General features: G+C 42.7%; 1 protein-coding gene across 1 annotated transcript in view; it reads right to left on the reverse strand.

Moving 5' to 3' along the window:
• Positions 1-15,282, reverse strand: part of LOC145394031 (uncharacterized) — a 37,440-nt gene that overhangs the window by 21,122 nt on the left and 1,036 nt on the right. Inside the window, exons 2-5 of the mRNA XM_080268001.1 lie at positions 11,806-12,012; positions 10,665-10,905; positions 7,635-7,895; positions 7,182-7,277 (exon numbers count right to left, since the gene is read on the reverse strand). Of these exons, the coding sequence (XP_080124127.1) occupies positions 7,182-7,277; positions 7,635-7,895; positions 10,665-10,905; positions 11,806-12,012 (805 nt within the window). The remainder of the gene's footprint in view (positions 1-7,181; positions 7,278-7,634; positions 7,896-10,664; positions 10,906-11,805; positions 12,013-15,282) is intronic.

A 15,282-nucleotide genomic window follows, 5' to 3' on the forward strand; every position in this document is an offset into this window, starting at 1 on the left:
CTCACTGTCACTGTTGGCCATCCATAGCAACTGACCAAACACCGAACAGTTGATTCAACCAAGCCTACCTCTTAGCCAATTGCCAAGTTTTCTTTCCCTTCCTGCTTCATTTCAATAACCTTACTCTTCAACTCCAATGTGATCCTCTTGCTCTTAGAATTCCTTGGTGGGGCCATGAAGAACAGGTGGGTACTGCTACGATGCTAAAATGGACCACAGGATGCAAGGTACAACACGTGTTCTCGTGGCAATATGGAGAAGTGTCTGTTTACCCACGAAAGTGAGTAGATGGTATGCAGATAGCTGGCCTGCCACCTGCCATTTTGGATCTGGCTTGTTGCCAGCCACCTGCCTTCATGTGACTGACTCGCACTGTCCAGCCTAACACTCATAGTAATGGCAGGAAGTCCATTTCTGCCTTGGAATTATACAACCGATTCGCATGTGGGAAGTTCGATTCGCAGATTTCAGATTTGATAAAAATAAGCATTTTCTGGGCTGACCTCACACTGTAGGTGATTCGCACCGTGTGAGTTCGCATTGTGTGGGGGTGCACTGTACATAGTCATAACTATTCTAACCAGTCACTCCTTAATCCCAAACTTTCTCACTCCCCACTTCACCACCTACAAAGGAACTCTGTCAAAGGCCTTCTCCAAATGAACAAAGTGCTGTACAGCTTCCTTTTCTCTCATATAATTTTTCCTGAAGCTATCAGACAATAAATATGGTATCAGTGGTCCTTTTGCCTAGCAAAAACCCAAACTGCATCTCATCAATATCCACACTTTCCCTTATCATACCTTCTAGGACTCTCACCATTACCTTCATTATCTGGCCCAAAAATTTTATGCCTCCTAAATTTCTTCTTTCCAGGGCATCACCCTTCCCCTTATACACATTTACAATCAGACTCCTAAGTCAGTCACCTGGGACAACACATTCATATATAATCAAATTTATCAAATCAGTAACTAAACCCACTCTTATTTCTCCTGAGGTCTTCAACATTTCAGCAGTCAACCCAGGTACACTATCCCCCTCCCGTATCTGCATCGTGCCTATTGCCCTGCTCACATATCCTGCATCAATCAAAGGCCAAGGGCCAAACATGGGATCCACTGGCTCTAAACCTTCCCTGTTCTAGTCAAACTCATCATATAGCAACTGGCTATAGTGCTCTCTCCAGATGTCTTTACTATCCTCACTACCTTGCCTTCATCATTCTTTAAGCACTTCACACATGTGATATCCCTGTTTTTGCTCTTCACCAGACTTACCACCTTAAATACCACATTCTTCCTTTCAGCACTATTTACGTTATCCAGTAAAAGTCTCGTGAGATGCACATATTGTCCTGCATACCTCCTTCTTAGTCCCACGCTTGGGAGCCAAGTACAGTGAAGTCTCTTTTATCCGAAATTCTTTTAACCACAATATGCCATTAACCATAAGTTTTCTTAAAATGTTCTCATTTTGGTTAATCACAAATCTGAAATCTATCCAAAAATTCAAACACGGTGGGCTTGTTTTGCACCATTAGCGTTAGTTTACGGTTGCTCTGCTAGTCATTAAAGTGGGCGAGTAGCTCACTCCCTCACCTGCATCCACCACCTCGGAAGATTTGGATGATGTGGGAGATGATGTGGATGACGTGGAAATGACTGAATAAGGAAACAGAAAATATGAAAAAAACAATTAGGTTTTCGACTTTATTTGTTCGAACTGCTTACAGTGAATTAAGTAATTGCTCTGGTGAAAGTTTATTTCAGTTTATTTGAGTGAAGATTTATTTAAGTTGACAGTTTCTTTTATGTAAAAGTGCAGTTACATCTATAGTTACTACAGTGTGTTAAGTGTTTTGGTGATGGTTGAGTGGCTTTAGGGGTGCTGGTGGTGGTGGAGGTGGGCTAGACGTCGCCAGAAATGGGTGATGGGTGAGTACAATACTGTTCCCTTGTATCCTACATATTATTACAGTATCTTTTATCTGAAAAAATTGATTAAATGAAACTTTGAAAGTCCCATGATTTTTGGATAAAAGAGTCTATCTATCTATCTATCTATAGCCCGACGCCTTAATCCCGCAAAAGGGTGGCTGCAGACAAAACACCTCCAAGTCACTCTGTCACCCACCATTTGCTTACCCTCCCCCAAACTCACTCCCCCTTCCCTCACATATCTCTCACGTTCATCCCTCCACCTCATCCTCGGTCTTCCCCTCCCTCTCCCTCCCTCCACCTCACCTACATACACCCTCTTAGTCAGTCTTTCATTCTCCATTCTCTCCACATGTCCAAACCACCTCAGTGTATTTCTCCTAATCTTCTCAACCACATACACGTCCACCTCACAATCTTCCTTCACTTCTTCATTCATCAACCTGTCCCTCCATGTCACTCCACATGTTCCTTTCTAGTAACTCATTTCCACTGCTCTCACTCTTGACCTGTTCCCCTCTAGCAAGGTCCATGCCTCGCTTCCATACGTCAGGGTAAGGATCACAATACTATCACGCAGTGACTTCTTAACTTCCATACTCACCTCCCAATTTCTCATCACTGCTTTCAGTGAACCAACAACCTTCCTTCCCTGCTGTACCCTTTCAAGCACTTCATCCCCAAAAGTTCCAAACTTACTCATCACACTACCCAAGTACTTGAATGCACTCACATTTTCCTGATCCTCACCATCCAACCTCACTGTACATTCTGTGACTTCATTCCTCTAAGACACCATAACTTTACTCTTGTTTACATTAACTTTCAGATTCCTCTTCCTACACAATGTCCCAAATTCATTCACCAAACCTTGCAACTCCCATTCATCTTCACTCAACAATACTGTATCATTAGCAAACAGCAGCACCGAAATCTTCCACATCTCACCCTCATTCATTAGAGCCACCCCCACATCCACAGCCCTACCTTGCACCTCCTTTACAACCCCATCCATGTATATATTAAACAGCCATGGAGACATCACACAACCCTGTTTCAGTCCCACACTGAGACCAAAGAACTCACTCAGCTCACCATCCACTTGCACCGTAACCCTAGCTCCTTCACACATACTCTTCACAGTACTCAACAATTTCCCCTCCACTCCATATGTTCTTAATACCTTCCACATACCTTGCCTATCTATTCTGTCATAAGCTTTCTCCAAGTCCATGAAGGTAGCATACACTTTCTTTCCCTTCTCTAAATATTTCTCCACTAAACAACTTACAGTAGAACAAATATATAATCTACACACCCTCTTGCCTTCTAAATCCCCCTTCTTCTTCTCCAACTAGCTCCTCCGTTATATGCCTAATGCTATCAATGAGTATTCTACCATGTATTTTTCCAGTCACACTAAGAAGGCAAATACCCCTGTGGTTACCACATACTTCTCTCTCTCCTTTTCCTTTGTATAAAGGAACAATTATACCTGATTTCCAGTCCTCTGGAACCCTTCCCTCTTACCAAGCCAATCTACACAACTTCCATATCCACTCCACTACAGTCTCACCCCCAAACTTCAGCATTTCACCACATGCTCCATCAATTCCTGGGGCTGTTCCCATCTTGATCTTCTTCATTGCTTCCACTACTTCTGCCCTACTGATCTCTTCCTCCCTTCTCTCACCTCTTCTTCTCCCAGCCATTCCCCAACCACTTATACTTGCACTGCTGTCACTCTCTACATTCAACAAATCCTCAAAGTGCTCCTTCCATCTCCTCAATTTCTCCCTCTTCTCCACCAACAATCTACACTCAACCCCCTGCTATCGCGCCTAATTGGTCACAGGAAACGCGCGTGATAGCTGAATACGCGATAGCTGAACTGAACAATCAATGGGAAAATTTCTAATTGGTTTTTCGGTGGCCCATTTTTCTAACTTTTAACCACTTTATGCCTACGATTTCCTGCCAATCTCTCCTCTAACATGAAATAAAGCATTATTATATTAATAATAACAGTATAATGAATAAATAAACAACATAAAAGGTCATCAAACTTTTATAAGGATTACAGCTTGGGTGGTTTGATGGGTTCCGAGGCTTGGGAGTGGCTTAGTTGCCACCAGATCTCTTTGGCTGTCTCCATTTCTTTAGTGTCCACAGCTAAAGGGGGTATCACATGGTACCTTATATCAGGAATGGCTGAGGAACATTTAAGTGGAACAAAACTTGGACGCTATCACACACGTTCCTCACACTGTCGCCAGAGCCCTGTCTCAATTGTAAACATGTGATTACTTTATCGACATCACAGTTTTTTCGGCATAAGAAATATTAGCTCTTTATAAGGGTTTCAAAACGATTGATATTTATTCTAAAATACAATTATTATTAATAAGTATTCAGTGTTAGGCTAAATTTCAATGCTGTAGTACGATATATTCTTTCAAGCCGAATGGGTTTTGGTCACTGTTTTGCCCGTCGTGTCCTCGGCAGGAATCCGTTCAGATGCATTCCAAATGCCCGTGCTATAATCGGGAATTTTACCACGTTACCGTTCCGATTAACCATCGTATCCTCTGCAAACCTCGTATGAAGTGCTGTGTGAATAAGTTTCGCTTAGCCTGTCTTCAAACTCGACGTGTGATAGCAGTCTTGGGGTGTGTGATAGCATGTATGGTTGTGCATTTGATGTGTGCATGATAGCAGATAAACGTTATAGCTGAACGGGCTATAGAAGGGGGTTGAGTGTATTTTTCCTATCTTTCACTCCCCTACTATTTCCCCTTTCACACTGCCTTACTTTCTTTACCTCTTTCCAAAACAATTTCTTATTCTCCCTCTATTTCACACTCAGATTCCTCCCAAACTCTTCATCCACTTTCTTCTTACTCTCCTTCACCAGTCTCTTCACCTCCCTTCTCCTGCTCACATATACCTCTCTCTTCTCTCTCTCATCTTCTCCCCTACCTCTACTTGCTAGCCATTCACTATATGCCTTCTTCTTTTGTTCCACAGCTCATTTCACATCATTCCATCATGCTGTCCGGTGCACACCCCTGCATCTCCTCCTCCCTCCACAAACCACCTCACACGTTGTGCCTATCTCTTCTGTGAATATCTTACATACGTCTTCCACCCCTTCCATCTGCTCTAACTCATACCTTCCCAGTCTTTCTTCCACTATGCTCTTATACTCTGCCATTTACTCACTCTCTTGCAAATTCTCCACTCTTCTCACAGGAGCTGTTTTCTCCTGTCTTCCCCTTCATCTCCACACCCACTTTCCTTGCAGCCTTACCTTGGCCATCACTAAGTGATGGTCTGATATTCCATTTCCCCACCCTCTCCACATTCTTGCATCCAACACTTGTCTTCGCATTTGCTCATCCACACACACGTAGTCTATCACTGCCTTTTGTTCCACAAGTTCACCATTTATCCTCCTCATGACTCTGCATGTATACCTGTAGATCATCTTATGCCGAAAGTAGGTGTTGGCTATTGTCAACCCCTTACCAGCACAGATGTCCACCAAGGCACTACCATTCCCATCTACTTCAGCTGGCACACTCCACTGACCAACCACGCGTACATTCCCCACTCTACCATTCATGTCTCCAATCAAAAACAATCTCTCGCTCCTCTCAAACTTGTCCATACATGCTTCTACACTTGCCCAAAACTCGTCTTTCACTCTTGCCACTCGGTCCACTGTATTTCTCTTTGTTACCGCCCTTTTTCTATTCCTTGAAAAGCCTTCTTTCCTCCTTAACTGAGACTTCTATGCCTTCATCCCACCAAGATGGTACCTTATGTCTTGGACAGTCCCTTGTCCATCCATACACTGAATCAGTAACTCTCAAAAGACTGTTCTTAAGAGCTCTGTACTGCTCAATGACACTTATGTGAACAATATCTATTTTAACCACTGCTCATCTTGCTATGGAAGAAATCCATTACTGCTTGATTTTTCTTCTTCCTTATTTTCCTCTTGGGTGCATAGGACCTCTTCTTCACCACATGCTCCTTCAGCACCATGTCATGTATCAGTAATCTGTGTCGCTGTACACACTCATTGTTCTCTATAACTCTGACATCCCTTAACATCCTTCAAAATATCAGGCAACAAAAGCAGTTTCATTAAACTGGGAATCTGCCAGAATTTACGGCCATTACAAAAAAAAAATAATAATAATAATGCTGATAAAAGTAATGAAATGTTTGATAAACGTGATCATAAACAATAAAGCAGTTTTTCATGAAAATTGCTGGTTAGTGCTGCACAAAAACTGTGGCTCCAATTTTGTAATAAAAAAAATATCACCTGTAGCATGCAGGACTGTCACACCTCTCATTGCCTTTTCTTAACCCCCTACCGCTGGGTAACGTGTATACACATCACAATCGGGCTGCTACGGGGCCGCCGGGTAGCGGCTATACACACAAATGTCTTCCCACCACTGTTTGAACCAGCCGCCATTTCATCTCACCAACAAAGGGTAGGGAGGGAGTCCCTCTATACGACTCAGGAGAGAGTCAGTCTGACCCTTGCCTTTGCCAGGTGTACAATGCTTTCTTCAGGTTCCTCTTTGTCTGATTCCGTCCACGTCATCTGTAGCCAACTGAATCATCCACCCCTGCCAAGACTCTTTCCAAGGACAGTAGAAAAGAGCTCAGTGATAGTGCCATAAGGCATGCCTTGAATGCAACAGTGTCTAGTTATTTAGTAGAGGAGTAAGTTATCAGGCTAAAAGCAAAGCCATAGTTGGAACCGAGGGCAGACGCATGAACACATCCTGCTCTCACGCTGCTCCCTCGGCGAAAATTAGTTCTCTTTCCCACATCATTACTCATGAATGCAATGACCTATAGACATGGGGATACTTTCAATCTCAAGAGGAAGAGTTGTTGAGTAAAACAGTCGTTAATTTGTTTCCCTAAAAGCTATAGTTTCCAAGATATTAAGGTTCAAAAACCCTTTTTCTGATAAACTGCCCGTAGTAAGGTGATAACTTTGTATACTGCTCGGCGTTTCCAGGTTAATCACGTACATTTATAAAGCTATGGAAAATGGGACAAATGCTGTGATAAAGCTACAACAGAAGAAAAGAGATAACTGACACTAAACAAAATATTTAAAAAACAATCTAAGATTAGTTATGAAGTATCAGTGAGTTGAGATGAGCTACTATGAGGTGTAATCAAGTACAGCCATGATAAGAGCCTCACCTGCTTCTGCTGAGAGGACAATGCCTGCTGTTTAGTTAGAGTTGCCCGGCTGCTGCTCCGACCTCCTCCTGCCCTCCCTCGTCCTCGTCCGCCACTCTACATTAGTAAAGGGTGACAGCTTGTCCCATCATACATCTTACAAAGTGTAGATGCACAGAACATCCGAAGAATAGGAAATTTTAACTCCATGAAAAAAGACGTGGTTCTGAGGTGAGATTATAAATGTAAATGCAAAAATTTTCCAGTCTAGTGACAATACAATCCAATATTACCCCTTTGAGGTACAGTATTGGGGTCACAGGTCAGAATACTGTGGTCTAGTACATACGTTTATGAGGACTTAATCAACCTACACCCCCGTTGTCAGCTTATCATTGAAAAACCTTCCTGTATTAAAAAATACATAGTACAGTACAAGAGGGCAGAACATACAGCAGAAAATTTTCAACTAACTCGGGCCTTGTTTTCAGCGGCAGAGTTCTGTGCATGTAGTATGTGGTCAAGGAGATGTTTCTTGAGGTGTGTCCACTTAGTGTATTCCTGGCCACAAACATTACAAGTCAGGTCATCAGTGCTGAATCCAAATTTTTCATCAGTTTCTCTCTTTACTGGAGCAGTAGCAGCACCAGTACCACCCTGAGGCTTGGTTGGGGAGGATGTTGGAACACTGCAGGCATCAGGGTTGTCATATTCTATTACAAGGGACTCTTCAACCTGAAATACAGAAACCAAACCATTTGAAAGTAAAGCACAAGGAAAGCCATATTAATATAAAATATTTTCAGAGTATTGTGGTAGGTGGGGGCGCTCACCATCCACTCACTCGATGTAGCGCTGCTGTCGGGTGTCTGCCCTTTCCTCTCTCCATCCTTCTTTCCTTCCATCCTCTTCTGTCTTCCTTTACTTCATTCTTTCCTTGTTCTTCTGCCTACAGGTAACTATACACTCCCTCTTCTGTCTTTCTTTCCTTCATTCTTTCCTCTTCCTTCTCCCTGTGGGTGACTCTACACTGAGTGACAAGCCATATGGTTTCCTGTACACCAGGAAACCATTCACTATACTGGGTGATAACCATATAACCAAATTTTGGTGCCTGGTGGTTTGGTAGGTAATTAAGGTGATCCAATCAGATTGAGCTGGTGAAGGTTTATATCCAAGGGATGGTTGGGGTTTACTGTTCACGTAATGCCACACAGGGATTAGCGAGGCTGGTCACTCTCATCTTGAATGTCAGGACCAACATGCTTGGCCCCGGGCTCCTGCACTCCTCGTGGAGAAATGTAGGATTGGATGATGGGTGGATGGATGGATGTAATGTACTGTCTATGACTGTATTATGTACTGGCATTTTAGAGGGAGGGGGAGGCCGAGGATGAGATGGAGGGATGGGGTGGAGAGGTATATGAGAGAGGGGAGGATGAGTTGGGAGTGGGGCAGTGAAATGGCGGGGGACAGGGCGACATGGAGGCGATTTGTTTGTGGCCACCCTGAACGGGAGTGAGGCATCTGGCAATAGATAAATAGATTTTAGTATCCCAAAAGCTCTTGCTAAAAACTGCACTTAACTGACATCACTTGTGCAGAAGATACTGTCACTGTGGAACACTTATTAGCACTGACATGGCCTGATTTTCAATGGCCATACTTTGTGGAGCAACTTCACTTGCAGCATCACTCGCTGGGGTTCAATCCTTATCCGTCAGGATATATAATATAGGATAATACTGGTACTCATATACAGTATTCCCTGTGTGTTATAAAAGGCAATTAACCCTTTCAGGTTTTTGGGCCAGGCAGAGTGTGTCTGTGCCAGAGTCAGCCACGCACGCTGACCCACATCTTCGCGGCCCGATATTTTACTTTGATCGCTCTGTGTAAATACACTTTTCATGACAGAATGTTGGTTTTGGTGTCATTTTAAAGCTGAATAGTTGTACTTTATCAAATTATGTTGAAAAAAGGACAGCAAAGAAAATAAAATGTCAAAATGATGAGTTGAAGTTAGGCGAAAAGCAAAAATTTTATACCATGCCGTAGAAAAATATTTGGCAAAAATTAATGAGTAAAGATATGTAAATTTGGTTTAAACCATGCAAAAATACAATAAATTACCTTTATAATGATGTATAGATTATGGTAATTTTTGCATTTCATTGTGCACCAAAGCGAAAGGAAAGAGATGCACAATTTTAGTTTAGTCTCGGTCGCATATTTGCTTCGCAATGTTTTTCTTTGATCGATCAGTTTAAATACACTTTTTATGATAGGATGCTGGTTGTGGTGCTATTTTGAAACTGAATAGTTGTACTTTATTGTAGTATGTACATAAAAGGAAAATAAAGAAAATAAAAAGTCAAAGTGACAAGTTGAAGTTAGGCAAAAAAAAAAATTTTTATACTTACTGTAGGAAAATATTCACCAAGAATAATGTCATAAAGAAACAAAGCCATGAGTCAGACGAGCTGTGTAGTGCCGCCACACATAAGAGCAACCATTCCGTGACATCATGCTCGAGCCTCTGTTATGATGCGTAAATGCGATTTATGGTGAATATTTTACAAAAGTTTCTTAAAATGACGATTAAAAGCTTCATCCGAATCTCTGAGGTGGGATTTGAAATGACGATCGAAATAGTCATTTGAATCTCAACGGGTTAAGATGGGTTGAATGGGAAGCTGAAACCTCCCTTTCTTTATAATGAAGCAGGGCTATATTGTCAGCAACACCCAATCACTTAGTTTGCCAGCACTATCGTACTTCCTATATGACTGGAGGAGAGGAGACTGTACTCAGGGCTCCATAATACTGTATATACCGTACTTTGTTTCTTGTTTCTTATCAAAGAGCCATACTTTGGCTTTTCCCATACCATATAAATTTTGGAAACTGGGTTAGTATGACAAAGATAAGGATGTACAATATGCTCCTACTGTCACTACATTCAAGAAGTAACCTATTGGTACTATAGTAAATAAAACAACATGACATAGTATCTTTTTTTTTTTTTTTTTTTTTTTTTCTCTGAGTTTTACACCATGTCCCCTTTTTGATAAGGGATAAGGCATTGCCCCTGGGTAGAGGACTTACGTTTGGGGCATGTAGCACTTTATGACCAGATGCCCTTCCTGATGTATACTGATGACCCTTGGGTGGACTTCAACCTCAGACCCTTCAGTTAGAGTGGAGCCCTCTTACCCACTGGGCCACAGCTGCTACAACAACCGCTAGGTAACGGGAAAGCACTACCTCTCCCAACAGGGCAGCTACATGGGTGGGGCGCTAACTCTCGACCTTTCAGTCTTGAGTCGGGCACTCTACCACTAAGCCACCTTGCCCCACAAATGAGTGACAGTCAATGGTGCTCAAACTCATGCCAAGAAGTACCCCCAAACATGACTCCAGTACAAACCTGACCAAGCCACTGAGTCACCCTTTATAAGTAGAATTTATCAGAGACAGAATAAAGCCAGAACTAAGACTTGCCCCCTTTGCCTGTGTTATGACGAAGCATTGTGTGGGTGTAGCTTGGGAGACAGCTGGGTTTGCCTCGGGTTCTGGCAGTTGAGCTGAGAAGTCCAAGAGAGGAGGAGGCTGGGGTAAGTCCTCTCCTTGGGGACTAAGTGGTGTGTTGGGTGTCTGGGGTGTGACAGGTCGAGGTGAGGTGGGCGCCTCACCACCCTGCTGCTCAACACCACCCTCCACCTCCAACACTGGGTACACCGCACTGCAATTGGAGCATATAAGAGCTACAACCACTACATATATACAAGATCATTAAATATGTCTTATTCTTACTCTGAAGGTAAATTTGCCACTAGAATAACAGCGAACAGTCCACTATTTGATGATACACAGGGGCACATGATGGAAAAAATTATATTCACATAATGAAAAAGTATTTCAAGCTTCTTCAAAACTGCTGTACTTGTGCAATATATGTACTGGTAGTTTCAGTATGTGGACATGGTATCTATCTGAACACTTCATGGCACTGTGAAATCAATACCAATTGTACTGTACAGTACATACCAATAATGCAGTTGTTGTTATAAGTTCTAAAACATTACAACTTTTTACATACAATTAATTTATCTGCAATTACTACTGTAAAATGTGGGAAACTAGCAAGTCATGTTCATATATAGCAATGGAACCTTTATATGCAAGTTTTATGTAATTTACTGGGGGAAGGTGGTGGTGACCATCATCCACTCAGTTGATGTAGTGCTGCCTACTTCTTCCTTAGCCTTTATCATTCTTTTTCTGTGCCTGCCCTCTTCTCTTCCTATTTCTCCCATCTTTCCTGTCACTTCTTAATACTTTTCTTTCCATTACAGGTGGCTTTACATTGAGTGACAAGCCAAATGGTTTCCTGTAACCCAAGAAACCATTTACAATGCTGGGTGGTAACCATATAACCAAACCATACGTGCTCCCTACGTGTCAACAAGTGGGTTGGTGGAGGGTTAGTGCCCCTCCCAGTAAAACAAATAACTCAGAGTCAAGTGGCCACCCCTTATGGGATTATGGCATCTGGCAATAGATACATAGATAAATAGATTTAAAAAAAAAAATTGCTACAAGGACTGCTAGTATTTTTCCTCATAATGCTTTCACAACTCACTTGGTATGCTGCGTGGGTGGGGCAGGAAGTAATGGTGCTGGTCGGTCACAGGCCTTCTGTTTGTGTCGGCCAGTTATCTCATGGTTCCGCAGTCCCTTGGCCCCTACTGACTTGATGCAGATATCCACTGAGCACCATTGACACAATGCGTACGTGTCACCCTTTGATGATGGGCCTACCCACTCATACTCATCCTCATACTTGGTGCTGGCAGTAAAAAATAAATGGTTCTTTAATCCTACTTGGTTTATATTTTGTTTCAATATGTATGTGTTGTCATTCCATGATGGTTCCATCCACTCATACTCCTTATACTGTACTTGGTAATGTGGTTGGGGGGTGAGAAATACTGGTCCGTCTAAACCTACATGGCTTAGAATTTAAAGGTGGTAGGTGGTGGCAACCATCATCCACTCACTTGATGTAGTGCTGCCTACTTTTTCCTTAGCCTTTATCATTCTTTTTCTGTGTGTCCTCCTCTCTTCCTATTTCCCCCATCTTTCCTGTCACTTCTTATTGCTTTTCTTTACTTTATGGGTGGCTTTACATTGTGTGACAAGCCAAATGGTTTCCTGTAAGCCAAGAAACCATTTACAATGCTGGGTGGTAACCATATAACCAAACCATACATGCTCCCTACGTGTCAACAAGTGGGTTGGCGGAGGGTCAGTGCCCCTCCCTGTAAAACAAATAACTCAAAGTCAAATGGCCACCCCTTATGGGTAAATGGCATCTGGCAATATATATATATATTCATCAGTAAATGTATATCTTCACATTTACAGCTTGCCTGTGACTGGAATATCACTTATTGAGTTTAATATGACAAATATTGGTTGTTCCCGCCAATTCTTCGCTACAGCTTGGTCTGGACGAGCGACAAAGTCGCTGGACTGACTCTTGATTGTCTAGCAACAGTTCAGCGAGAAAGTAGCAGAAATGTCTGGCAACCGTCTCGCAACAGTCTCTAGACAATCCAGAGACAAAGTTGCCCTGTCTCCAAAGTGTCTCTGACTGTCGCCTGTCTGTATCTGGATTGTCTCAGCAACAATCGAGATACATAGTCGCTCAACTGTCTCTAGACTTTGTATCTCGGTGTGTACAAAATTTAAGAGTGGCGAGATGGAATTACAGATTGATTACATCATGTACAAAAAGTGCCAGGAAGTGGAAGTGAAGAACTGTAAGGTTATACCAGGGGAGGAGTGTCTAACTCAGCACAGGCTGGTCTGTGCCGACATGACAGTGAAAAAGAAAATGAAGATGAGAAAGAAGGGGTGTGGAAGCTAAAGGAACAAAATAGGAGAAGAATATTTGAACAAAAGCTTGCTGAAAGATTGGATCAGTAATATCACAGTAGGGACGAAGTGAGAAATACAGTGGAGTCTCTTTTACCTGAAAATCTTAAGACTTTCAAAGTTTTGTTTAATCAATTTTTTTGGATAAAAGATATTGTAATAATATGTAGGTTACAAGGGAAGAGTATTGTACTCATCCATCACCCATTTCTGGTGATGTCTAGCCCACCACCAGCACCCCAAAAGCCACTCAACCATCACCAAAACACTTAATACACTGCAGTAACTACGTATCTAACTGCATTTTGTAACATTGGGTGGGAGATAAATTGCCGTAAACTAATGCTAGTGGCGCGAAACAAGCCCGCTGTGTTTGAATTTTTCGGATAGATTTCATTTTTTTGTGGTTAACCAATATCAGAACGTTTTAGTAAAACTTAGAGTTAATGGCATGTTATGGTTAAAAGAATTTCAGATAAAAAAGACTCCACTGTGCAATAACGGAGGTAACAAAGGAAATGTGTGGAGTGACAGGTGGAGGAAGACAGAAGGAGAAGGAGACCTGGTGGTGGAATGATGAGGTGCAAGAGGCTATAAAAGAGAAAAACGAGGCATTTAAAAGATGGCAGAGAGACAAAATAGAAGAAAGTAAAAGAAGTTACAGAGAGAAAGCAAACCAAACCAAGAAAGCAGTGGCAGCAGCAAGAGCACAAGCATGGCAGGAATGGATAAAGGGTCTGAATAGTGAAGAGGGAGTGAGAAGCATGTTCAGAATTGCAAAACAAATGAGGAAAGAAGAAACGGATATCAGTGGAACAAAATTCATTAAAAATAAAAATGGAAACATCATCGTGGAGGAGGAAGACATTATGCAAAGGTGCAGGAGGTATTTCCATCAGTTGTTGAATGAGAATGAATATCAGCTTGAGGAAGGCTGACAAGTTGAAGAACCAATAATGGAGGTTACAAAGACATCCAGAAGGCATTAAAAGGAATGAAGGGAGGCAGGGCTCCAGGCCCATCTGGAGTCACCAATGAACAACTGAGGGGAGCTTGAGAAACGGGTGAGAAAGAGTTGTTGAAGATGTTTAGGAAGATAGTAGAGGAAGGTAGAATGCCAGAACAGTGGGGGAGAAAGCTACACCATCCTAATCTATAAGGGAAAAGGAGATGCACAGAAATGTGAGAACTATAGAGAAGTGAGGCTACTGGAGCATAGTAAGCAAGTCTGGGAGATCTTGGAGGAAAGGTTGAGGGAGATTGTAAAGATTGGCGAGAACCAGTTTGGATTTCAGCAGGGCAAGTCAACATTGGATGCCATTTTCATCATGAGACAATTACAGGAGAAGTATGGAGAAAAGAAGAAGGATTTGTCTCACATATCTGTGGACCTGGAAAAGGCTTTTGACAGGATACCAAGGAGAGTGATTGCGTGGGCACTGAGGAGGCAGATGGTACCTGAGTGACTGGTGACACTGGTGATGGCTCTGTATACAAATTCAAGGTCAAGAGTGACGGCAATTGCAGGAACGTCAGAGGAGTTTGGCAGGCAGCTGATGCATGCGGATGACCTGGTGTTGTCGGTGGAGTCAGAGGTGAGAGTTGTGGAGATGTTTGAGTTGTGGAGAAGTGAGATGGAAACAAGAGGACTGAATGTCAACAGATCAAAGACAAAGCTGATGGTGGTAGGAAGGGAACCAGCAATGAGACCACAAGCAGGAAGGTATCCATGCAGAGTGTGTGCAGGGGGAGTAGGTGTCAACTCTGTGTGGTGTTCAAGTTGCTCAAAGTGGTGCCGTGGCAGATGCTCTGGACTCAAGAACGTAACGAGAGCTACAGGGAACTTCAGGTAACCAGCATGTGCTAGATGGCCAGTAGTGAGACCACAGGAGGGTTGTGTGTTGGAGGTGATAGACCAGATCTGTTATCTTGGTGACACCATGAGCTGTGAGGGCGGAGCAGAGGTGGCAGAGAGGACCAGGATCACAAGCGCCTGGAGAAAGTGGAGAGAATTGGCCAGTCTGTTAGTGAACCAGGGGATACTGCTGGTTCACTGTGCAAGGATCTACTGCACCTGCATCAGACCTGTGCTGCTGTATGCTGCAGAGACATGGGCACTGACAGCAAATTTGGAGAGGCTCCTGTTGACATGTGATCACAGGATGCTGAGGTATATGGC

This window comes from Coenobita brevimanus, chromosome 26 (assembly GCF_032717465.1).
Source record: "Coenobita brevimanus isolate Jiangsu-jjx chromosome 26, ASM3271746v2, whole genome shotgun sequence".
Lineage (NCBI taxonomy): Eukaryota > Metazoa > Arthropoda > Malacostraca > Decapoda > Coenobitidae > Coenobita > Coenobita brevimanus.